The sequence below is a fragment of the Falco biarmicus genome, chromosome 2 (genome assembly GCF_023638135.1).
Source record: "Falco biarmicus isolate bFalBia1 chromosome 2, bFalBia1.pri, whole genome shotgun sequence".
Classification (NCBI taxonomy): domain Eukaryota; kingdom Metazoa; phylum Chordata; class Aves; order Falconiformes; family Falconidae; genus Falco; species Falco biarmicus.
This window is the reverse complement of record NC_079289.1, coordinates 17,123,886-17,149,168: the sequence shown is the minus strand read 5'-3', so window position 1 is coordinate 17,149,168 and position 25,283 is coordinate 17,123,886. Positions and strand designations below refer to the sequence as shown.

The 25,283-nt window shown below is 39.6% G+C and overlaps 1 protein-coding gene across 3 annotated transcripts in view; it reads right to left on the bottom strand.

Moving 5' to 3' along the window:
* The window catches only part of GRIA4 (glutamate ionotropic receptor AMPA type subunit 4), a 240,367-nt gene that overhangs the window by 155,035 nt on the left and 60,049 nt on the right, over positions 1-25,283 (bottom strand). For all 3 annotated transcript variants that reach the window (XM_056329584.1, XM_056329585.1, XM_056329586.1), the window contains exon 3: positions 6,028-6,267. In XM_056329584.1, coding sequence (XP_056185559.1) covers positions 6,028-6,267 — 240 coding nt within the window. The remainder of the gene's footprint in view (positions 1-6,027; positions 6,268-25,283) is intronic.

Here is a 25,283-nt window from a genome sequence, read left to right as displayed (position 1 = left end):
CACTGCTTGATGAACTTGATCTCCTTCTATGACAAGATGACCCACCTAGTGGATGAGGGAAAGGCTGTGGATGTTGTCTCCCTGCACCTTAGCACAGCCTCTGACACCGTCTCCCACAGAGTTCTCCTGGAGAAGCTGGCTGCTCATGGCTTGGATGGGTGTGCTGTGCGCTGGGTAAAAAACTGGCTGGCTGGCCGATCCCAAAGGGCGGTGGTGAAGGGAGTTACATCCACTTGGTTGCCAGTCACAGGTGGTGTTCCCCAGGGCTCAGCACTGGGGGCAGTTCTGTTTAATATCTTTATGGATGATTTGGATGAGGGGATCAAGTGTAACCTCAGGAAGTTTGCAGACAGCACCAAGTTGGGCAGGAGTGTTGATCTGCTTGAAAGCAGGAAGGCTCTGCAGAGGCACCTGGACAGGTTGGGCGCATGGGCCGAGGCTGATGGCATGAGGTTCAACAAGGCTCAGTGCCTGGTCCTGCACTTGTGTCACACCAGCCCCCCACAGCACTACAGGCCTGGGGAAGGGTGGCTGGAAATCTGCCTGGTGGGAAAGGCCCTGGGGGTGCTGGTTGATGGCCGGCTGCATGTGAGCCAGCCGTGTGCCCAGGTGGCCAAAGTGGCCAATAGCATCCTGGTTTGTATCAAAACAGTGTGGCCAGCAGGACTAAGGAAATGATTGTCCCCCTGTACTGGGCACTGGTGAGGCTGCACCTCAAATCCTGTGTTTCAGTTTTGGGCCCCTCACTACAAGAAGGACACTGAGGTTCTGGAGCATTTTCAGAGAAGGGCAATAAAGCTGGTGAAGGGTCTAGAGTACAAGTCTGATGAGGAGCAGCTGAGGGAACTGGGGTTGTTTTGCCTGCAGAGGAAGAGGTTCAAGGGAGACCTTACTGGTCTCTATAACTACCTGAAAGGATGTTGTAGGCAGGTGGGGTCAGTCTCTTCTCCCAGGCAACCAGCCACAGGATGAGAGGAAATGGCCTCAAGTTGTGCCAGGGTATTTTTAGATCAGGTATTAGGAAACATTTCTTCACTGAAAAGGTGGTCAGCAGTTGGAACAGGCTGCCCAGGGAGATGGTTGAATCACCATCCCTGGAAGTGTTTAAATACCATATAGATCCGGTGCTTAGGGACGTGGTTTAGTGGTGGACTTGGCAGTCAGTCCTGGGTTAATGGTTGGACTTGATGATCTTAAAAGGTCTTTTCCAACCTAAATAAATGTATGATTCTATGAATCTATGATTATATTTAGCAAGGTCACCTTCAACTCCAAACCCATCTTTTATCACTCTTACCTTAGCCAGGTTGGCTACCCAGAAGCGCAGTTCTCTGTGCTATCATGGAAATTCACACTGCTGGTTCACTAGACCAGAGCAAAGACAAATCCCTTGCACCTCACCTGAGATTTGCTCTTATGCTTAAAAAATTCATTAATAACAACTTTGGGGCTATGGTTTCTAATTTTCAAGATACCATGCTATAGTTGAATGTCTGTTTTCTATTTTTTTCTGGGAGAATGTCAGGCATGAGGCTCTATCACTGGAGTCTAATGATGGATACAACAAACTTACTGCTTACTGCTGGGCCAGCTACTCTATCAGAGGAGAAAATTAGATTAGCCTGAAAACTGACTGTAAATAACCAACTCTATAATCTATCTCAAAATAAGAGGAAGAGATACAAATTTCCTGTAACTTTTTTGCTTTCTCCAGACATCTGGGACTCACCAATCCTCCACAAGTCCTCAAAGACAAAAGCTTGGAGATTGCAACTCTATGTACTGTAAGACTAATTCAAACAGGCCATCAGGACTTGTATAACCCTTCTGGCAGGTTTAGATTGTTGTAAAACAGAATGGTTTCAACTTTAAAGGGGTTGCTATAAAACCCCTATCCAGACGTGAAAAAATTAAATTTACCTTGTGCACAGCAAGCTGATTTTGTTCACCTGCAACCATGACTGAGTTGGTTTAATGAGAAATACGTAATTACAAGGAGCAAAGGGAAAAAAAGCATCAACAAGGTACGTTAACAGGCTCACATATGATGCCTAATTTCTAGAGAACTATAACTAGTTTACAGACCTTGCCTCCGGTGAGCCAACTGCTAGGCCAGCTGGTAGCTCTACCCCTCCTGCTACCACTCTTTAGTCACAGTCAGGAACTGAAAACTCTTGCTGGGAAGCACGGTTGAATTTAAATGGCTGCTGAACTTCTGTGAAAACAGTTTCCAGCTGGCTGCCCACCATCCTCCCTGGTGTCCCACACTGCTCCACAGCCCCTCTCCCACTCTCCACCCTGGGACCCCTTAGCTCTGGGTAATCCCCGCAGTTTTACTAGCAACTTCGGCCATTCCAGCTCTCAGCAAGACTGTAAACAAAGTGGAAAACTAACACTAACCTCTTGTATGTGCGATTCTTGCACCTCTCAATTCTACATTGTGTATTAGGAAAAAGTTCTTCACCAAAAGTGTTGTCCAGGGAAGTGGCTGAGTCACTGTCCCTGGAGGTATTTAAAAGACATGTAAACACGGTGCTTAGGGACATGTTTTAGTGGTGGACTGGCAGTGTTAGGTTAATGGTTGGACTTGATGATCTTAAGGGTCTTTTCCAACCTAAATGATTCAATGATTCTATTCTTAAACAGCTTCTCACACAAAATTCTCCAGCCTTCTTCTGTGGTTTCATGGTTCAAATTCTGCTTTCTGGTGCTAGAAAATATTGTCACCAACTAGCAAAACCACACTGTCGGCATACTTGCGCTAGGTCAAAAATCCTGTGGGTTTGCAGATGCAGGGCTTCACTTGATTGTACGCCTCTTTTTAAAAGACGTATCTCTCAAACACAATAAAACAGCACATATAAACTAAATGTTCTTCTGGTCTACTCATTTGATTCTGTCACTTAGGTCCCTTTAGAGGTGACATCAAATATTAACTGAGCAGTTCACCCCTGCTGGACCTCCCTTTCCCCCGGATATCTCAAGGAGGCCTGGTTTTTATTTCAGCCCTTTCCCACTATATTTTGCATAACTGAGGTAAGCCTGGTTTTTCCCTGTTCTGTCTGTGTTCCTGGCACTTTGCTGTTAATATTAGTAGTATTAAGCAGTGGGTCATAATTAAACCTTTTTTATGGAAGGAGGGTAAGATGAAGAAGAATGTATTGAAACAAAGGACCCTTGAGGCTTTAGCCTTCTGTGTTGCTCTTTACTTGCTCACTTTCCCTGTCAAATAATAAGCTGATTTTTTCTTCATTCTTCTCTTAGGTCTAACATCTTTTGCAAAACATGGTTCTCCTTTCCTGTAATGTTCTCTTCTAGACTGAATTCATTTTTTAACTTTGCCATTTTCCCTAGTATCTCCATCCTGCCACAGGACAGTGATTTTCCAGACTGCAAGTTTGGCAGAACATCAGAAATGGAGATTTAACATAAGAGCTGAAGCCACCACCTCATCAGAATTTGTGAGCTCCAAGACTACTACATGGTGTAAATCCAAGTGCAGTACATGGGAATGACTTGGAGAGATGTGACAGAAGTGCATTCCTGACTTGAACTGAAATGTTAACATAGATGCCCCCAGTAACAGAGACAGGGGTTCTGCAGGGAGCTGAGGGGCTGTCAAAGAGATGAATGGAGTGACAGAGCAAAGAAACCTACCTTAATAACAGGATTTAATTGTTGACAACCTAAGAGCAAGCAGCAACTGAGCTGCATGCAACAGAACCAAGAAGCAAGCAGGATGGAAAGGCCGAGAAAGCAGGTCTGAAAATGTATTTGCCCACCACAGCATGTCACCACTGCTGCTGAAGGTTTGCACAAGTCTATCCTGTCATGACACCTTCTGCTAAGGACTTACGCCCTCCACAATACTGATAGCTGTTAAATGCTGCCTTCTTCACAAACAACTACTGTGTCTGGCTGGAATTTATGATTATTACTTACCTTCCCCCATAACAACTTATTTATAGCTTCCCAGTTAAGCTGCAAAGATCAAAACACAGGCCCAGTACCAAAACCAAAAGGCTAAGGGGGGTTCCCTTCCTTCAGTTTGGTTGGATGGGGCCGCTCAGAGAGGCAGGGAAACATCTGGCATGTAAAGGAAGGATCTCTGACAAAAATCTGGACATGCCTAAGTTCTGGCCTCACTGACAGAAACCCTGTGACTCAGGATCGATATTTTTTTTTCTTTTTCCAGTTACACTGTAAGAGATGATATTATTTTTTCTTATCATATCTCAGCTCCACATTAAAACTTTGTATCATGTAATGGTAGTGAAAATTATTCAGCAATGGTGTTATCTTTAGAGTCATCTTAGTATCTAAAGATATATTGAATCTTATTTTCTCCTGCATTAAACTGAGTCACATAACCTATTTGGAATTTTAGAGACTATCCAGTGTAGCACCCCCTGCATCCAAGCTGGCAAATGTCATCTATTCATCAAAGACAAACTTAGGAGTTCAGAGTTGATGAGTTCAGTGCCATAAGAATCGTTTATTAACCACTCTGTTACAGATGACTTTCTGAAACTGCCCTTGGTGTGATATTGCATGCTTAAAAATGATGTCTCAATCTAATTAAGCATGTGAATTTAGATGAGAAAGGTGACTGCACATTGTGCACTTCTCTTAACCATTTGTTGAACTTGTAGGATCACATCTGTAATTATGTGCTTGTTTTGTTGGTATCCCTAACTGTGTCTTGAGTAGGAACACTTAAATTTGCTATTTTTTTCTCTTTCCAGGTATCTAATACATTCTATAATGCTTCCCAGAACTTCCTTTGTAGGTACTGTAAACATTAAATAAATCTTTATTTAAAAAACAACCCAACAATTACAGAACAATATAAACCCTTTCATTTTGTTCCATTACTCATTTTGATTTAAATTCAGGTATTTAGGCAGTATATCAAGCTAAAAACTCACTAAAATTTAGTGCTTGTGTGTATGAGAAAATTGACTTCTATAGTCATAATCAAATAAACAGATTTATTTAGGTCAGTATAATTCCCTGTTTCTACTGCAGAGTAATTATACTGGAATAAAGCCACTTTAATTCCAGAATAGACTGTCCACACGGGGAACTACATTGAAAAAGCTGTAGTAAAATAATTATTTGACTACAGCTATGATGCTTGCTTCCCTCCTGAAAACAAGCCATCAACATAAAAATCTTGCCTTTTTCACAGAAGCTCAGCCATGTTGGCTCAGTCCTATTCCATAAACAAAGGCAAAGGGCTTTGCCAGCAGAATGAACACACAACATTAACAGGAGATTTTACTTCTCAATTCAGCACCGAGTGGTGATGCACTTGCAGTTTTTACCACTTAAAAGGTTCTGAGATGCTCTGGGATGTGGAATGGAGAACGTGGATAGGAAGTATAGCCTTTTGTGTAACAAGCTACGAATTTTGTAAAAGTGTAGTCCATCAGAGGTAACTCCAGATGAAAGGAGTAGAAGATGGGCTACTGCAGCACTCCCTCCCTCTGCTGCCCCATGGATACCTCTCACCTAGCAGGTACTGCCTCTTACCTCCACTTCTCTGCCGCAGCCTAAGGGCTTCACACTGAGTGAGCCTCTGTGCCTTGACCTTCCACAGCATGGGAGCCCCAAGGGGCTCAGTCGCATCTCAGCTCACATCACCGCAGGTGCAGAGAAGTGGCTGGTTCGCTCTATTTCTTTGTACTGCTGTCACTTATGAAGTGAGTTGAAGAGTGAACAGAGCTGTAAATTTCTGCTTATTGAACTGTGTCTTTGTTTCACTAACACTAGTTAGAATGTTTTAGTATTCTAGACTTCAAGCACTGGCTTCGGCTGGTCGATTACATACTATGTGCATCCAGTATCCAGTTTTTGCAGACAAAGGAATTCTTCCTTCAGCCACACAGCTACTCAGCCAGAGGTACTTCACCTCAAAGACCCTTTAAAATTTGACTCCCCAAGCTCTCAGTATGATATAAAAATGCACAGTTCTTGCAAAAGTAATTTGAACTAAAAAGGTAAGAAAGCTGGGTCACAACTCACCTCGATCTGTGTCATACAGGAAGACGAAGCGGTTCCATTCATAATGATCCAGCAAGCTCAGGAGGGCTCCCCGCAGAGATGGCCGCAGCTGCAGCACAAACTGACTCTCACCCTCTGTGGGGAAACTTGGTGTGATGAGGGAGATGTGCAAGGCGCTGCAGAATGAGGTCAAGGTATGTACTGATCTCTTATCATATAGTCCAAAAATGGCAAATACTCCTCTAGAATACTGGGAGCAAACTGGAAGAAAACAAAACAAAAAAACAAAACAAAACCAGAATTCAGCTAGTGACACAATCTGTAAACACGTACTTACACATTCCAACATCCCCAAATTTTTAATTTGAAGATTTCCATTCCTGCCTGTATAGTTAACTTCAATTTTCACATGTGTTTCATTCTGGAAACCAGTAGATCAATAGCTCAATAGCATCTTGTCACTTCTGGATGTTATTCATTAAAAATTACATTATTTATAGTGGGTTTACTCTAAAATAAAACGTAAAAAAAATAACATGTAATTTTGCACACCAGTAAGAAGTCAACATATGCTGTTTCAACCATAGCTTTGCATACTGGCAGGGATTTGTCACTTCCATTACCTTAAACAGAAAAGCATTCACATTTTAAAATGTGAAAATTATCACAAAAATGTTACTGACCTCCTAAGTGAAATCTGGACATTTTGAATTGTAACAGTGTAGAACCTTCACTGCCTTTTAAGCAGGAGCCCTTGTGCTACATTAAAACTCTACCACAGACATTGAGTAAAAACCTACTTTATGAATAATCTTGACTTTAAAAGAGCAGTTGAAGCAAAATGCAGTACATCAATGTGAGCAGACTTTTGCCCAAACCCTTTTATTTCTACTCTGTGTCAACCTCAAAACCAGAAAACAAACGACCCAAATATATATCCTGAGTTTTGATTTGCTCTTGGACTCATTTAAAACATAGAGAAGGACTTCTGTTGATTTCAGCCAACTGGATAAGGGCTTTACTGATCTATGCACATAAAAGCAGGCATAAGAGTATTTTTTTGAGAAAATACTCTCTTTCTAGCAACTCATAAAGGGCCCAACGAGTAACAACCCACTTTTTTTTAAGCACAAAACTAATTATTAGAAACTGTGTGATCATTAGTAGTGTACCTATCCCAGATTCACAGAAAACAGAGAAAGGAACAGTCAGCTAGGGGATCATTGTATCCATTTCTCCCAAGTACGTATTTCTTATGCTTTCCTGTTCCAGACCCTCCTGCCCTGCAACCCATTCTTACATCAGCCTAACCATAGAAAAAGCTAAGTCACACCCTTTTAACTAGATGATGGCCTCCTCTCTTCCAGCCTGGATGTCACAGTCATCCCATGAGAGCAGCACAGTCAGGGTACAGCATACACACACTTAACAAATGACCTGATCAAATCAGTTCAGCTTTAATTCTTTCATATTACATTTACTGCATAAAAAGCAAAAAATAAAAATTGTGCATTTTCTCCTTAGACTTGGGTGACTTATCCAGTTCTGATGCCATAACTGGAGTTGTGGCTCGAGGGCAGTTCTGTCATTTTATGTGCTGTCCCGCTGTTATAGCCCCCAACCTAAGGATTTTCATAGCCAGATTATACATAAATAAAGCTTTTTAAAAAGCTTTCTTCCTTCCCCTAACTTCCCCTTCAGTATGTTGATACACAGCTCTTACAAACATTTTCAGTATTTTCTTTCCTGGACCACACAACATACATTCTCCTAGACCCATCAAATAACTGGCTTGCCGTTCTGCTAATCATCCTAAAAAATGTTGTTCTGTGCCTTCCCAGTTGTACCTCATCTTTCTGGAACACAGTTGAACAACATGTTTAGAATTTCAGTTGATGTCTCTCTGCTTCTTTTTACTTCCCCATCTCTACTGTAATATACTTCTGATGAGATATTCTAAGATCATGCTGCGTTTTTCTAAATCTGCACTTCACTGATGGCTGACGATCATCTCGTGTAGTGGAATGAAGCTGGGTTAATTATCATTGATAATATACAGCTGTGGGCTGGCTTCAGGGGCGGTGGGTTGGCCGATGTAGGTAAGGTGCAGCTGTGGCTGGTTCTGTTAAGGGGCTGAGAGCCAATGAAGGGAGAGCAGCCCAGGAAGAAGCAAGAGGAGAGACAACACATGCCCTGGATGAGGTGAGAAGGCAGCAGCAGAGGGGCTGGCATGAAGAGTGTGCTGGTATGACATGGTAAAAGACCTTGTTGCAGCTTGATAGTTTAGAGAGTGCTGTGACAATCTTGCAATCAAAATTCTGCCCCTTTCCCTTTCTGGGCCATTTCCAAGTTATGACTATCTGCTTATAGCATAGTATTTTTATGAGTCAACTTTATTTGTTTTCTATTATGTCACATCTATTACTCGACTCCTGAAAATTATTTACCTCCACAGTTAACATTCCTAGCTTACTTTGAACTTCTGTTGATGTCTGGATCCTCATCAGCAGCAAATTCCATCAGTGTACTCTAACTTTTTATTTCTAAGTCTTCTGTAAAATCAGTCTCTTAATGTCTTCCTTCTGTAGGTATGCCTCTCCAGCCTGGTACCTCCTCTTCTACCAGTATTTGTTGCCATCCCCTTAGTTTCATCCCTGCCTTTTTAACTCTCCTTTTTTGTCTCTGTGTTCATAAATCACTTCTCTTAGGAGCATGTCTGTTTTACTTCATTCTCTTGGCAATGGGAAGATACAGATTAATCCCATACTTTCTACCTTGTATCTTCTGGTTGCATTTTATGCCATTTTCTGTCTACAGCTATATTCTAAAGCTTTTTTCCCCATCAAAATCTGTTCTACAACTTTAAAATCTGTTGAAGTTAAGCCGATAGGTCCACAGTGGCCAGATTCTATGTTCCCCTTTAAAAATGGGTATTATATTTCCTACTTGCTGATCATATGTATCACAACTCATTTAACAGCTCTACTAAGAAGCACTTTTTATTGCATCTGCCCTGCAGTAAACCAACTCTTTAAGAACCACAGAAGAAAGAGGTGATTTCCCTATTTCCATTAGCCATCATGCCTCTTCTAAGGTCAACATCCTCTTTGAGTGAAAATCAATGTGAAGCCTGAGTTTTAGGTCTCTAACCAGATTTTCTTGTTTTTCTGTCCCATCATCAATATATAACATCTCTAATTATTTTCCTATTTCCTGTATTTGCATTTAAAGATGTAAATGACCTTCTACTGTTTTTTAATGTCCTTTGCAAGTTTCAGTTTCTAATGGCAGCTCTGCTAGGTAAGGCTCTCACTTATGCAGCAAGTGTGCTACATACCTCCCGATTTCTTCAACACAACTGAATCTTTATTACTAATAACCCTTTTTAAGCACTCCTTTATTATATCTTTCTTGTATAATCATTCAGTTCTGGAGTCACATCCTGCATGTCACTTTCCTCCGCAAAGGGATTTCTCACTGTTTTACAAGTGTTTCTGTGAGGAAATTGCAGCCCTCCTGTTTTCAAGCACAGTCCAGTTAACTTTGCCAACTGAAATACTTGAATGTAAACCCTGTGTACGTAAGTGGTAGTTCTTTAATGTGTTTTCTGTTTAGAAAAAACCCTTGTTAAAGCCCTCCGCTGCCTTACATCTTTGCATTTTTAAATGGGCAATGGGTACTTTTTGTAATACATGGTCCATGCAGTAGGATTCTACATGATGAAAAATTCAAGAAATCAATGTCAAGCTGTGAAATTGTACACTTAGTGGAATTAAAGCTCAAATTCATTCTCAGGATGGAGACAAAAAAGAAAAGAGTAAAAAAGACAAACTTGAAATTTCATTAAATAACATATGACTCTAAAACGCTTTTAACTAAAAATAACACAATAGTAATTCTTTACTTTTTCAAAGCAAACTATCCTTGCCACAGCCTACATCCAGATGCAATAAAACATTATCTGACTATCATGAAAGACCTGAAATAATCAATCCAAGAAAATCTGTGCTACTGTACTCAAGATCAAGACTGGGAAGTTACTGAATAATGTCCTTCTTTGCTCCTTGATAAGAAAAGGTTATGAGAATTTTTTTTTACTCAGTACGATACCCACAGATATGAGAAATGCCTAGACACTATGGAGATTAGGCTTAAACATAGGCAGAGATGCTGCAACGCTCCTGAATCAATTTTACAGTAATCGGCAGCAACCACAAAAATCAGCAAAGCCATGAGGATTTGCACTCTGACTCACTACTGTTCTCAGAAAATGCCTCTAGGCAAACATGACTACCTGGATTTCCCAATTCTTTATCCATTTCTCTTACACTTCTAAAGGCATTTTACTTACTATAAATGGACTAAATTATGCTTGGTAAAACACAGTCTCGTATTAGCATTCTAAGAAAATTCTGCTCAGAATTTTTCCTCCAATAAATATAAAGCAGTGACAAATACACTTTCATGAACATACTTGGAAATGTATTGAATAATAATTTGTCTTTAAACCAGGTATCTCTTCATAGCTGACAACTTAATGCCAGTATTACACATGATTTTCTCCTGCATATTTTGCAATGCCATTGGCCTCACCACTGATAAAATGAATGTGGAGGTCAGACTCCAGAGAAGACGTTGCAATGCACCATAAATAGTCAAGATAACGTTATTGCAGTAGCTGTAATACAAATTAGATATGTTCTATTCTAGCAGATTATGTGATAGTACTATCACTTTGAAAGAATAGGTGACTCATGGGACCTTCAGTTAAAAAAAGAAATCATAATGCCAAAATGGCAAAAATTGTACACTGCAGGATTTACCAAGACACACAGTCAAGCCACATGTGATCTTCTTTCTCTGTTCCCAAAGTCCCTGTCACTGTTCTAAAGACAAGTCCCATACTTTAAATACAGATCTTTTGTTGAAAAATAAACCAGCAAAAAGTCCCAATTTCTTGTTCACTGATTTCCAGAAATTAAATCCTCTAAAACCACAGGGGAAGTGAAGAGTCCAAATACAGCCATAACCATGAAAATGACACAGAAGACATCAAGTTAAAGTTTGTGATAAACGTGTATGTACAAATACACATATACATACCTGCACACATATTTACATGGTATTGGTCTTGTTTTATTATTTGGTCACATCCAAAAGTTTTATAATTTCAAGAGACAAATAAAACAGTACTCTAAAAATCTATTTACACAATGAAGTCTGATTAGTAGAGCACAGCTGGTTAGCCAACAGCATTAGTTTTGCTCAGCAGCCTATATGGCACCTATACCATATATGTAGGAATCTGGAAAACCCAGTCTAAAACAGAAATAGCATGTTAGATCTTGCTTCAGGGACATGACTCACAGACCCTGAGTCTTCCAGGACACAAGCTCTGGAACAAGCATTTAAAAATGTTTTTCTCTAGGTTTCAGGCTCCTACATGGGAACCCCCGGCACAGCTGTCTGTTACAGGTATACTGACAAGTTCACTGATCTGCCATAAACTCACGAACCATGGAAGCACCAAAATTGAAAGACTCAGAGCTGTTTGCATTATGGAAGTTTTCCAGACAAGAGGACAGTCTTTCCTTGCCTGTCTCTTCATTTCCTCCTATATTTGGAGATCCAAATGGGGAGTGGGGATTGTGGTCAGTCCATAAACAGCTGTTCCTTCCTCCTCCCGCTGTTCCCCTAATCAGCACGGGGTCCCAATACAGGATACAATCCTTCACAACCTGCTCCAACATGGGTCCTTCCCATGGGCTGCAGATCTGCAAGAACTGCTACACCGTAGATACTCTCCATGGAGTACAGTCCATCAGGAAAAGACTGCTCTAGTGTGGGGTGCCCCACGGTGAAGAGGAATGAAGCTGGGTTAATTATCATTGATAATATACAGCTGTGGGCTGGCTTCAGGGGCGGTGGGTTGGCTGGTGTAGATAGGGTGCAGCTGTGGCTGGTTAAGTGGTTGAGTCAATGAAGACAGAGCAGCTGAAGAAAAGAAGGTGAGAGAGGAAGAAGTAGAGAGAAGAGCGAGAACACACACCCTGGATGAGGCGAGATGAGGACAAGGCAGCAGAGGGACTGGCATGAGATGGCAAAAGACCTTGTTGCAGCTTGATAGTTTGGAGAGTGCTGTAATACCACGGTCCACAGTTCCTGCCAGAAAACCTGCTCCTGTATGGGCTCCTTTCTTTGGGTCACAGCTCCTGCCAGAAGCCTGCTCTGCTGTGGGCTCTCTACAGGCTGCAGCTTCCTTAAGGGCATATCTACCTACTGCGGCACGGGGTCCTCTATGGGCTGCAGAGTGGTTACCTGCTCCACCCATGGTCCTCCATGGGCTGCAGGGGGACAAACTGTGTCACTGTGGTCTTCTCTATGGGCTGTAGGGCAATCTCTGCTCCAGCACCTGCAGCACCTTCTCCCCCTCCTTCTTCACCAGCCCTGGCGTCTGCAGGGTTTATTTTCTCACATTTCCTCACTCTTCTCTCTACTGCTTCTATGAAGTGTTTTTTACCCTTTCTTAAATATGTTATCAAGAGGCATCACAGTGTTGCTGATGGGCTCAGCTTTGGCCAGAGATGGGTCCATTTCAGAGCTGGCTGAAAACTGGCTTTGACATGTGGGTGGCCTCTGGTGTCTTCTCACAGAGGTCACCCCTGTAGCCTCCCCCCAACCAAAAACTGTCCTCAGAAAGCCAATACATGCAGTAAACTCCAGACAGCAATACATTTCAAAACCATAGGAGATACATTTCCTTGCCACTACGGTAGTATAAGGCTTTAATTTGAGGTGTGCCTGCAATGCTATCAGTGATCCATGTCCTCATGGATCACAGTCATATACTCTCTTATTTTGTTCAGCTGCTGTGCACCTGCATTTGCCAGCACCGATGTAAAAATGCTGGGTGAATTTTCTCAACCTAAAGAACTTCTTCCAAGAGGAACAGCCTAGCCATATGGAGATACAAGCTCTACAAGTGAAAAGCAGCACAGAAGGGAGAATCATTTAATCTAAATAAGGACCTGCCTCCCAAGGTCAAATGATTTATCAACTTATATGTGTGAAAGCTCCAACAAGATAAAGAACAGCTTTAATACGAGAGTTTCCTGTTAAAATGTCAAAACACATTTCTGCTAATTTTGCACAGAACATCCCAACACTTTCTTTCACCTCTGTGTTCCCTGATCCACCTCCTCCTGATCATTCCACTGACCTCCATCTCCTGGAAGAGGATGCAAGGCTAGTCGGGGCTACAGAATTACAAGGTAAGTGATCTAAATTAATTCCCATGTACTTTTCGACTATCTTGCATCCAAATCCAGTACAGATTTGATACAAATATGCTCTTCCTCTGGGTTGTATTGGAGACTGCTGATTTTATACTAAATTATGCTGTTGCATTAACAAAAATCCCCAGCACTGAGACCAACTTAATGAGGTACTTTCATGAATTAAATCACTGATATAAGGTGACAGATAGGATTACAAAAGAGAAAACAGTGTTACATAAAGTGAGTATATGAAAAACATTACAGATGTACCTGGACCGGTTTACTACTATCTTAAAAACTGTCTCAAATACAAAAGGATATTTCTACATACTCCTATCCAAAACAGGGGAAAGGGAAACAATGAGTTTCTTATAAGTTATATGGTTACATTTTTTGTGTCTAATGAAATAAGCATCCATCACAACCCTATTAATTTTCCACTGATAACACTGCACCCTCTAAATCATCACTTTTGCCTTTTGATCACAAACTTCTTCAAGCAACAGAATTATCTTTTCCTGCATTCAGGAGGCACACATCACACTTCAGGTAGCACCATACCTAAAGCATTATATCCAGAAATAATATCACATCATTACTTCAACTGAAGTCAGTTCATTGCTCTACAATTTAATCCAGTATTAACGATGGAGGTGAACAAAAAGAGACTAAATTAAGATCTTTCCAGTTAAAAAAAAAAAAAAAAATGAATCACAAACATTACCCTCTCAAATATTTATTCCTCTCAAACATCTGTCCTCCTGTACTGCAACTGCATAATGAGAAGTCTGGTATGTTGTGACTGAATCTCTGAAACTACATTCATACTTTGGAGCAAATCACATTCCCATGTCTCAATTCTCAACACCTCAACTGTCTGGTCTATTTTGGAATATAAGCACTTGTCAGGAAGGCCAGTCTCCTACTAGATGTCTATAAAGAGTTTAGCACAATGGCCCAACTGTCTCAGCTGTGGCTTCTGACTGCTATCCCAATGTGTATAAAAGTTACACCTAATAGACCTTTATCTCGCAATTCTATAGGAAATTCTGGAACCCTAAAAACACATAATGATTTGTCCTAAAGGTCGGTGTGTTTAGTTGCATGCATAAAATTAAGCAAATACTAAAGAGTGTGCAGGAATTTTTATGTTGAGATCAACAGATGGATCCATCAAACTTGAGGCACACAAAATTCACACATGTCTTTTACATGTAACCCACAGCAATGAGTGTACAACTTCTTGTACTCAGTGACTTACCAGTCCATTTAAAAACACTCCCCTAGAAACAATGAAAACCTTGGTTGCATGTGCTAGATGAAATAGTAATTTGGGAAATGCAGTTTTGTTTGTGCAACTGCAGATGTGAGAACATATTGCAAAGAAAGATAGAGATTTCTTACTTTTCAAAATAATTAATTTTACAGAAGCAGTTTTTGTGAATTGCCTCTAATAGACTGTTTCTGCTAAGTCAATTCCTTAAACAACAGCAGGGAGTAATAGTGCATCTTTTGCCTATTGAATGGAAAATGGAATTACAATCATAGAATCATGGAATTGTTTGGGTTGTAAAGCACCTTAAAGACCATCTAGTCCCAAGCCCCCTCCATGGGCAGGGACACCTCCCACTAGACCAGGTTGCCCAAAGCCCCATCCAGCCTGGCCTTGAGCACTGCCAGGGATGGGGCAGCCAGAACTTCTCTGGGCAGCCTGTGCCAGCGCCTCACCACCCTCACAGTAAAGAATTTCTTCCTCATATCTCACCTAAACCCACCCTCTTTCAGTTTAAAGCCATTCCCCCTTGTCCTATCACTACATGCCCTTGTAAAAATTCTTCAATTCTACAAGCTTTCTTGTAGGCCCCCTTTAGGTACTGGAAAGCTGCTACAAGGTCTCCCCAGCGCTCCAGGCTGAACCACCCCAACTCTCTCAGCCTGGCTTCATAGGAGAGGTGCTGCAGCCTCTGATCATCTTCATGGTCCTCCTCTGGACTCACTCCCAACAGGTCCATGTCCTTCTTACGCTGGGGGCCCCAGAGCTGAACATAGTACTCAAATGGGGTCTCACAAGACCTTGCTCTTGGCCTTGTTGAACTTCATGAGGTCCACATGGATCTGTCAAGGTCCCTCTGGATGGCATCCCTTCCCTTCAGCATGTCAACCACACCACTCACCTTGCTGTCATGGGCAAACTTTCTGAGGGTAAACTCATGCCCACTGTCCATGTCACCAATAAACACATTAAACGAAATTAGTTAATTGCATTAGCTTGATTAACATCCACAGTAACTTTCTTCTTTTAAAATCAGTTCAAACATTGTAACACAGTATTTTGTGTGCAACATCTTATACCAGTTCACTAAGTTACAGAACATTAACTTTAGAAGATTACCCAGAGAGATGCCCAAAATAACAGAAAAAAGAGGGCCACAGACACCAGACAAGACAGACTTGTAGATCCAGCTGCTGAATCTCTTCTCGATGTGGAGCATGCTTTGCTCTTCAAAAATCAATACATTGACTAAAGTTTCATCAAAGCCCATTCAAAAAAAAATTTTGAAAGGAGCATGTCTACCTTTGTATGTATAGGTGCATGCAGCGACAGTGGAGGGGACTGTCTCACCTGTTTCTTTCTTTAATTTCACCTGAAAATTAGGTGGTTGTGTGGTGGTTGTTATTGGGTTTTTTTTCCTGTCTCTAAAAGAGAAAAAGGTATATTCAGAAGACAAACCATCCCAGCTTAAGATGGGTAATAATCCACTAGAGGTACCTCATCTCTTTTAGCTGTAAAAGGAGACTAGCTATCCATGAAAGACTTGGCAACTACATTTAGGCAGCTACATTTTAAAACAATTTTTAAAGTCTCACTTTAGAAAAAGTATCTGTGGTGTTTTCTCCTCTGTCCATCCCCAGATTTAATGTGACTTGGAGCTTCCTTTCTCTGAGGCCCTTCTCACACAACACGCACAGATTCTTCTCAGCCAGGGGTTGCAGTATTTCTCAGATACAGACCATGTCTCTCTTTTTTCCTGAAAAGTGCTGACAATTCTCATTTCCTGATGGAGAACAAAAAGTAACCTGGCCTTTCGTAAATTTCTATGAAGAAGACTGCTTTAATCTTCAAGTACTCTCCATGTGAAAACTTCAGCACCACTGAAGTAATTTACTTTCATTAATATATAATTCCAAATAATTTAAATCCAAGGGAACATTTTTACACAACAAGAAAACATTTTCCACTAGGTTTATTTATAAAATTTCTCTTTCTGCTGTGCCTTGGCTAATCTCTTTGATAGAACTCCCCTCATGAATTTCACATTTGCTGAATGCTAACAAATCTTTTCTCATTTTTAAAAGTACTTTACAGCTCTCTCTGCAATAAATTATCCAGTCTTTGTGCCTTTGTCCTCCAGCCCTGTACACTCCATGGATCTGGTATTTATAGCTGTCTGGCAATACACATACACGTGCATTTCCTTACTCTGCCAAAACTTCCTCTTTGAACGCTCTCCCATAGAGAATCCACATGCAGCATTTACCTTTCATAGTCATATGAATGATAATCCACATTGGCACAGAAGTTCTTTTTTGGCTGTTTTAAAAAACTGATAAAAATACCAGTACCACGTGAGATTCCCAGGCTTTTCAAAACCATAAAAGTTTTTTAAAAAGTTAAACATGAAGGTTTTTGGTAGAAAGTTCTCATGAAGCTGGCAGGTTTTCTCAAGGACAAAAAGTCTACAGTTATCTTTCCCCTCCTCCCCACCCCCCCCCGGACAGAAGCTTAAAGAGGTATAGCAGATTGCATCAGATTGCATGGAAATTAGACTGGACCACAGTAAAAATCTGTTTTATGGAATCAATGGTAAAATTCCCAATTGCTTAATTGAGGTTAACATTTCAACTCAGATACTCATGACATGGTTAGAGATCTTCTTGCAAAATCGTATCACCTCTTCAGTTTGCCAGCTCAGGGAAAATTCATCCTCATTAGATGATATCTAGAGAAATCATGGTTTATAACTTATCTAGATTGCTTGTGTGATTAAACATTTTTTGCTTCTGTGGTTAAACATTTTTCGCTGTTCTTGGATTGGTCCGTTTCCTTATGAGACATTATTTCTTTCAGTTCAAATCTGAACTTCATCCAAACATTCCTTTGTAGAGAAAACAAATTTCTTTGCAGCTTGTTTTTCCCCCCAAAATGTAAGAGTTTAGAAAACCTGCCCCTGTACCCCATTTTAATAAAACAGAACAAAAAGAAGTCTGAATTTTGTTTTAAGAAGTAATCCTTTGATGGCCCATTTTTCTACAACATTAGCTTTCTTTTTTCTTTTTATCTTGAAAAGGGAGAAAATAGGCATGGTTAAACAGACATTTTTCTTTCCAGAAAAAAAGAACTGGAAAAAAACCAGTACAATTTTAATGGGACGGTATCTTATAAAATGTGCAGTTAATTACATAAAAATAGCTTTTTATACATAGCTACATAATCACAGATTTTTCTTATGCAAAAGAAGAACTATTTGTAGTTTTTGGAAAAAATAGCAAGAATTTTTTTTCTTCATTTTGGAAAAATACATGTCAATTTTGCAGTGCTCCTGCCAGCAAAACTATCATTGACAGGAATTAACTGAATTTCATAGAAGATATGAGAGGTGGAGCCATACATTATGGCTCCTGACCTATACTGTTTCGATGAATGCATTATCATCTTTTTACCCCACACTTCTGAACCAATGGTGCCTCTTTACGTCAGACCTTGTGTTCTAATTTAACTGAGCTGAAACAAAAGATGAACTCTTCTTTAATTGAGGAAGCTCAAGTAAAGCATTTTTGAAAGTACTGAAGAAGTTTGGTACTAAGGTTCCATGTGATTTTGAAAGGAGACTAAGCATCTAACTGCTCCCCCTGACTTCGGAAATGTCTCCCCAGATCTCTGAAGCATCTGGGAAAAGGAAGGAAAGGAAGGCAGAAAATCATGAAAGATGTGATTAACTTGGTCTTGCATTAAGATGAAGGTCCTTAGGTGCTTGTCATTCAAAACCGAACAGAGATGTGGTTTTTTGGTCTGGTTTATAGTTTTATATTTAGAAGTAAAGCCTGTCCTGAGGGGAATGATGTTATTTGATCCATCGCTGGAACTCTTATTTTTCTTTCATTGGCAATTCTGTCTCCCAATTTCTTATTTTTCCACCTTAATCTTCTAGTGAACACAGGCTGTCCACTAAAGTGCAATGCTCTCTGTACAGTCCAGGCTTCTGAATGTTGACAGGGGCAAGGCTGGGATTTTTGCTAATTTCTTCCCTCAGTAGCAGATTTCACACCTTCAAGAGTCCCCTCACTAGCAACTGAAATAACTGCTTAATTTGACTCATGTTATTGAACAAGATATCATCTCAAATAATTCTTCCTGCTTTGCTGTTTACGATTTAGAATGAATGAAGCCATGGATTCCTTCTGGCCTCAGCAAGATCAACATTCACCACACAATGCTGATTAAATAACATTAAATAAAGCATTGCTTCCTTGGCCACTCTTAGATCTAAGTATCTTTTCAGGAGCTAGAAAACATGGTTTCTAATTTTTGAAAACTATGTTAATGTTAAGAGGATATATGTGATGAAAATCAGTTATATGTGATGAAAATCTTATCTGTTTTTCCCAATTTCCCATGGGATAATAAAAGCTATTATTTAACTACACACACCCTAACTTGAAAAAGAACTTTTCAGTCATTTTTTTGCTCACAATTGGGACTTCTCTGAGAAGAGTTTCTGAGTACTTTTGATAAAATCTGTTGTTTGTCCCTTCCTTTACTTCCTTCCCTTTGATGGTACAAAGCAGAATTTGAAACTGGTATTACTGTCAGATAAATGGAACATGGTATAAATCATGAGATTATATACAACTTGGTCTGAGAGTGAAAACTCCCCACAAGACCTAGAAACAAAATTCTTCTGCTGTCTGTTGCAGACTGTGACTGTATATTGGCAGAACAGCAGCTGCTGACGAAACTGCACAAGGCTCTGCTGAAGCTATTCCCCAATCAAGCCGTACCTTCTGAGCTATCATTTCAGGAATCAAGATATATGACATGCCCATTGTTCTATCAGTCTCCTCACATATGACAGCCCTGACTTTGTTTGTAGTGGATAAGAGATTTGATGCTTCCATGATTTTTCTTCTACGTTAGTGCAAGTGTGTTATGATGAGTAAATAAATTTAAAAACTATCATGTGAAATTTACTTTGTCATGTACATCCTAAATGTATTTCTTGGTTGTTTGGGTTGCTTCTTCTTACGCATCACCATGGGTAATGATGGCTTGCCCAGAACATTTAGGTGCTTCTGACAGCCTACAATTCCCCCCATAAACTGTGTAATTTTACTGGTTTTCCTAGCCTTCATCTAATGAACTGGCAGTGAAAGGTAAGGAGCTGGTAAATTTTTGCTCTGACTTCTATTTTAATTTCCACTAACTGTAGCCATGTCATTTGGATTTTTTGAGTTTTCCAATCTGGAAACCAAAGATTCTAACATATAAGTTCTTCATATAGTTGGAATAATGAATAAAAGCTTTTCAAAGAACCACTAAGATGAATGTAGATACCCTTATTATCTATGACTGGCCTGTTCAACAAGAATTCTCTATTTCTTTCATCATTCTGTACTTTATACTTCAGCCCTCCTTTCAAACATCCTAGGAAGTTACTCCTAACTTCACAAAAACAAAACCATACCAAGAGATTTTCTCTCCTGATCTTCCTGGAAATTTGGGTCTTGGCCTGTTTGGGTATCTATATATATATCCAGGAATTATGGTTACTTTAAGGCATGTCATGCTGACATCTCAAACAGATTGTGTTTTCATTACTTGTATTTGTTCCTTTATGTTGCCTTGTTGTTTTGATCATTTCAGTGCACTTAAGTTTTTTCAGCATCTTGTAGCTTGCCTGTTTTCCCCAGATAATGCAGTGACCGTAGCTAAGGGATTTTTCAGATGTAGATCCTGCTTACTATGGACATATCAAAATGACATCAGGGAATTACTGTCTGTGGAGGGCCAGAAGTCCAAAGCTTAAGAAACCCTGAGCTATCTCTTTTCTCTCTACCCCCGCTCCCCCCCTTTTTTTCCCCCCCTGTGAACCTTGCAGTTTCTTCTCGATCCATTTGAAGACAGAGCTGCTTCTTAGCCTCCCATGATTATGCCAGTGGGAACTGACCACTATACAATTGGGTAGTTTTAAAATCAAATGTTTGGCATGGATTACTGGAAATGCATCCTCCACTGTCTTCCCTTTTTTGTCACCAAGCTGTTTCTTCTATCTCTGAAAGTCTGATCCTTCTGCTTTTTTTATGTATAAAAGGCATTTCTAAATAGCTATAGGTCTCACATAATAATTAAAATAATGAGAAGAAGTAATTACCTTTCAGAAAATAAAATACAAATGAACCATTTGAACAAGGTTATATAAGGTGAAAGCCATTCACCCTCTAAATGGAAGACTAGCCTCATCAGATCTGAGTGCAAGATGGATTCTGGCCATGTCCCTGTGTTTAATGACATCAGGCTCTAACTGCTTCATAGAAAGGCAGGTCAGTGTCAAATGACATGAAAGGAGTTTGCTTTCTAAATAATTCTTTTCAGCTAAAACAAGACTTGGAAAAAAAAAAAAGGTTAATACATGACTAAGTAGTCATAAGAATATGTATGCATCTTTTCTATTTCTGTGGACCACAAATTCTTTTACTCTTACACAAACTGTACAGCTATTTATTTAAAACACATACAAATCTCTACTGTAAAATGGCATAGATGGTAGCTTAGACATCTTTAAAAGAAATAAGCAGATAAACCAAATAAAAGAACTTAACTTTGTAACTGTGGCTAACTTATTTATCTTACATACTTGTCCATGTTTATTTTAACAAGGAGAGTTTATTTAATTTCAACTCTGGGGCAGGAGATACTTACGGAAATGAATGTGCTATTGCCTGAGAGTCTAACAGTTGATAAGAGGAGAACATTTATGTCGTCTCATAAAGTGCAGTTAACACTCAGAAAACATTGCTTCATACGAAATAATTACATTGTAAGTCGTTATGAATGAACATCTCTTCTATAACTCTGTATTTGTAGAACATCTAACAAAATGCTGTCTATCCAAAACTGGAGCTCCTAACAGGTGTCAGACTAAAAGAAGCCTGTAGAATGGAGGTAAAGGTTTTGAATGCTTGGCATGACCTATCTTCCTTTGACGCAAGTAGCCTTTCTGAAATACAACACAACCTTCCAATAGGCAGAAATTGCTTAGCATCTCTCACATTCTCCTCTGAGAGCAGAATTGCTAACTTGCATTAACATCAATTGATGTCACTAAATTGCATTATTACATCGTTGACTACAGCAATGCCAGAATCTTTCTTGCTATCACAGTGCTTTCATGGTATTTCCCAATACACAAAAAGATGGCAGTACAACCTACTGGCTTAAAATCACAAATGCAAAGAAATCAAACTGCATCTCAAAAACTATCTGCCCATTGTTCTCCTTAGGTGCACTGCGACACAGGTATTTGGGTTCGTATCCTGCTCTTGGCACAACAATCAAAAATGCTGTTTCCCTCTCTCTTCCTATGACATTGTCAGATTGTAAGCTTATAATTGAGAAGAATAACCTGTAAAGCACAGTAAAAAGATGGCAAAATATATTCAGAACCTCTTCAGTGAGAGAGCATTGCTGGTCAAAGCCTAAAACAGCTGTTAATATTCAGTTTCATGCGCTGCTTCACATCTCTCTATGTGCGCAATATGTTTTCTTCATTTCTCACAAAAATTACCTTCTGAAGGTAGAGATCATGATTTCCATTCTTGGAAGTTGCCCAACAAAAAGAAAGCAGTAACAGAAATGTTTTGCTTTTATCTTTGTTTCTTCCTGTGTTTTCAGCTAATCCTGTTTTCTCTATGCCAGGTTTTCAGGCACCATCTTAAGTATTTCCACAGCTTCACTATTATTCTATAGTGTATATATATACACACTATATATATTTATATTTTTATGTTTATATAGATGTACTATTATATAAATTATCACAACAATTTAGAACAGGAGCAAAAGCCCTATCATTTTGCTCTCCCATATCTTTGGCAGGAATGGGGCTTCATCCATAAGGCATTTTGAAATGGACTATCTATAATTGGGATTTCTATAGAGCTGGGGAATGGACTGGCGATGGTTTTAGAAAAGAAGACAGATAAGAAGGGAGCTGAGACTGGTTGGCTGGCACACTGTTATCTCTGTGAATGGACCAAAGGCGGGTGTACTGTGTGGTCTGGGGGAAAAGGAGGCAGATTGTCAAACAGCATTTGCCATTACAAAATACTTTTCCTTATCATGGTTATCACAGGAGATTTAAAATAGCTGTCACCTTATGTAAACTTATTTTGCTATTCAAATAGCAGCCTTCTCAAATGAAACCCTTGTTTTTCTATTTATTTTTGGACTTTAGGGCTGACCAAAGCAGAGTCCTTCACTTGGCTGAACTGTTCAATCAACAAAGTGAACAATATACTCCATTTTCTTTCATATAGTGATCTTAGTCTGCAAAGAAGACCACTGTAAACTATTAAAAATTTAACAGCTTGATGTAAATAATGCAAAAACATATCTTTGTTGATGTACTTAATTTGCTATAAAGATTGCTTTACAAGTAACAAAATATATCACCCCAGGCATTACGTATAGCTAGTAGCTTCTGTGCTGGAATTTGCAGGAATAAGCAAAATTAGTTCAGCACAGTTCACAGCTGTGATCACTGGAGTAAAGCTCAGGGTCTAAGGGCCGCTAGCTCTGATACTATACTAAAAAGGCAGCTGTACTTTACTACTGGTCCACTGGGCCTGATGCTAATATTTTTTAAATGGCCTGTTATACAGCAGTAGCCTCAAGCTACCTCTTATTTCAAATCCTATTAACATTCATGTATCTTTAAACTACTTTATTGTCTTAATTAGCATATATTCATTCATAATACCCAGATAGTCTGTTGCTATATACAAAAAAGAAAAATGACAAAAAATCATTAACAGTGGCTGAAGAGTTGGTGGATGAAATGCAACTGTGGTAACGTGCACCCAAATCAAATCAATCACAGGAAACAGCAAAGTACAGGAACACTTTTGTATGTGTTGCTCTCCTCTTCAGTGCTCTGCAGGATCAAACTGACCGTCTTAGGACAACGGATTGGTATTGCTTATAGGCGTATTGGAGAAAGACAGACTGCTGCATGTAGGGTATTTAAGAAAACTATGGTCAATCTTTTCTTTTTAGTTATAAAATAATATAAAGTAATATCAAAAACAGTTTTTCAGCAAGACCTACTCAAAATAGTTTTCACAAAGCAAGTTTTTCCTTTCTCTCTGAGACTATCTTGCTTACTCTCTGTTCTGTTCAGGGAAAATTTAATTAACAGAAATGGAAATTTTTCCTGAATAAAGGGTTGCAACACATTTTATATATATATATATGTGTATCTATATCTATATCTATCTATCTATCTATATACACTAACACATTTATTAAAAGTACCTGTGCCATTAAAACCTATTAATTTCTGGTAGCCCAAAGCCACCACACCATGTATTTTTTAAAAAAGTCACATCATATTTATCTTGAAAATGTTTTGTGATCTTTTCATTTCTAACATACAGAAAACTCATTACTAATTAGGTACCACAACGATTTTATTATAGAAATATGCATTTACTGGCCAAAATCAACTCCTATAAATAATCATTCTTCAACTTTAGAAAATGCTGATCATGCTGATCATGCCTTTTTAACCAACCAAAGGTTTAAACGAAAAGTTGACATCATACACCTAAAATCAATTCAGTCAGGAACACTATACAAAATAAAGCTTTTTTCTCTCCCACACAGCTATGCAGAATCAAACAAGACTACCATTAGCCTGATGAATTTGCTTGGTTTATGGGTACACAAATGAATATAGATGCTACTAAAACTACAGAATCAAATATTTTTCACAGCTTGAAGTGGAAGAGTTGCAGTGAATAAGAAGTAATACAAAGAAGCACACAAAACTTTTTAAAACCTGACTTTCTCTACAGTTTCTTTCTTACACTAATTTTGTGGCATTTCTACTATAGTTATGCTTCTATACCTACACAGCTCAGATAAGAAAGAGATGTACCACCTACTCCTTTTCCAGAGATCAAATACAAGCTAGGTAGGGTCACTTCCTTTCAGGTTTTACTAGGTTTAATGTGTGTCTCACTGAAATCACACTGAGGAGCTACAAAAAAAAAATCCCAGCCCTATTAATGTACTTCTTGTATTTTCTTGATTTTCAACGTCCAGATCATCTACTTCACATTCATGCTTTGCTGTACAATACTATCTAGAGATAGTTTAAACAGACTAGCTGCTTACTTTGCTTGTCTGCTTTCCTCTAGACTGAAGAGGGATGGCCTGTCAGCTGGTGGCCTGTGAGAACAGGGAGAACTGCACTGGAGGCTTAAAGGAAATCTCCTCCAGCACCACACTCCTTGTCACAATGCTCTGATCTCAGTGCTGACAAACTCAACAGAACCTCACAGGATTTCCTTATTATCCTTCCTTTTTATCCCTGAGTTTAATTAAGATCAAAATTCAGAATAAGGAAACACAGATTTCGGGTGACCTGGTTGGAGGATAGGAACCAGATCACAGGATGAATCAGGCTGTGATGGACCTCAGAATGTCTCTGGTCCAAACTGCTTCTCACAGTGGGGTCAGCTCTGAGGCTAGACCAGGCTGCACAGGGCTTCACCTTGTCAAAGGTGAAAACCTCCAAGCACAGAGACTGCACAATAAATCTGGACGCCCTGTGCCACTACCTGATGATCCTTGTGGGGGTGATTTTCTTTTTTTTTAATATCCAATCTGAACCCCTCTTGTTTACTTTCATTGTCTTTCATCTTCCCACCCTGCCCCAC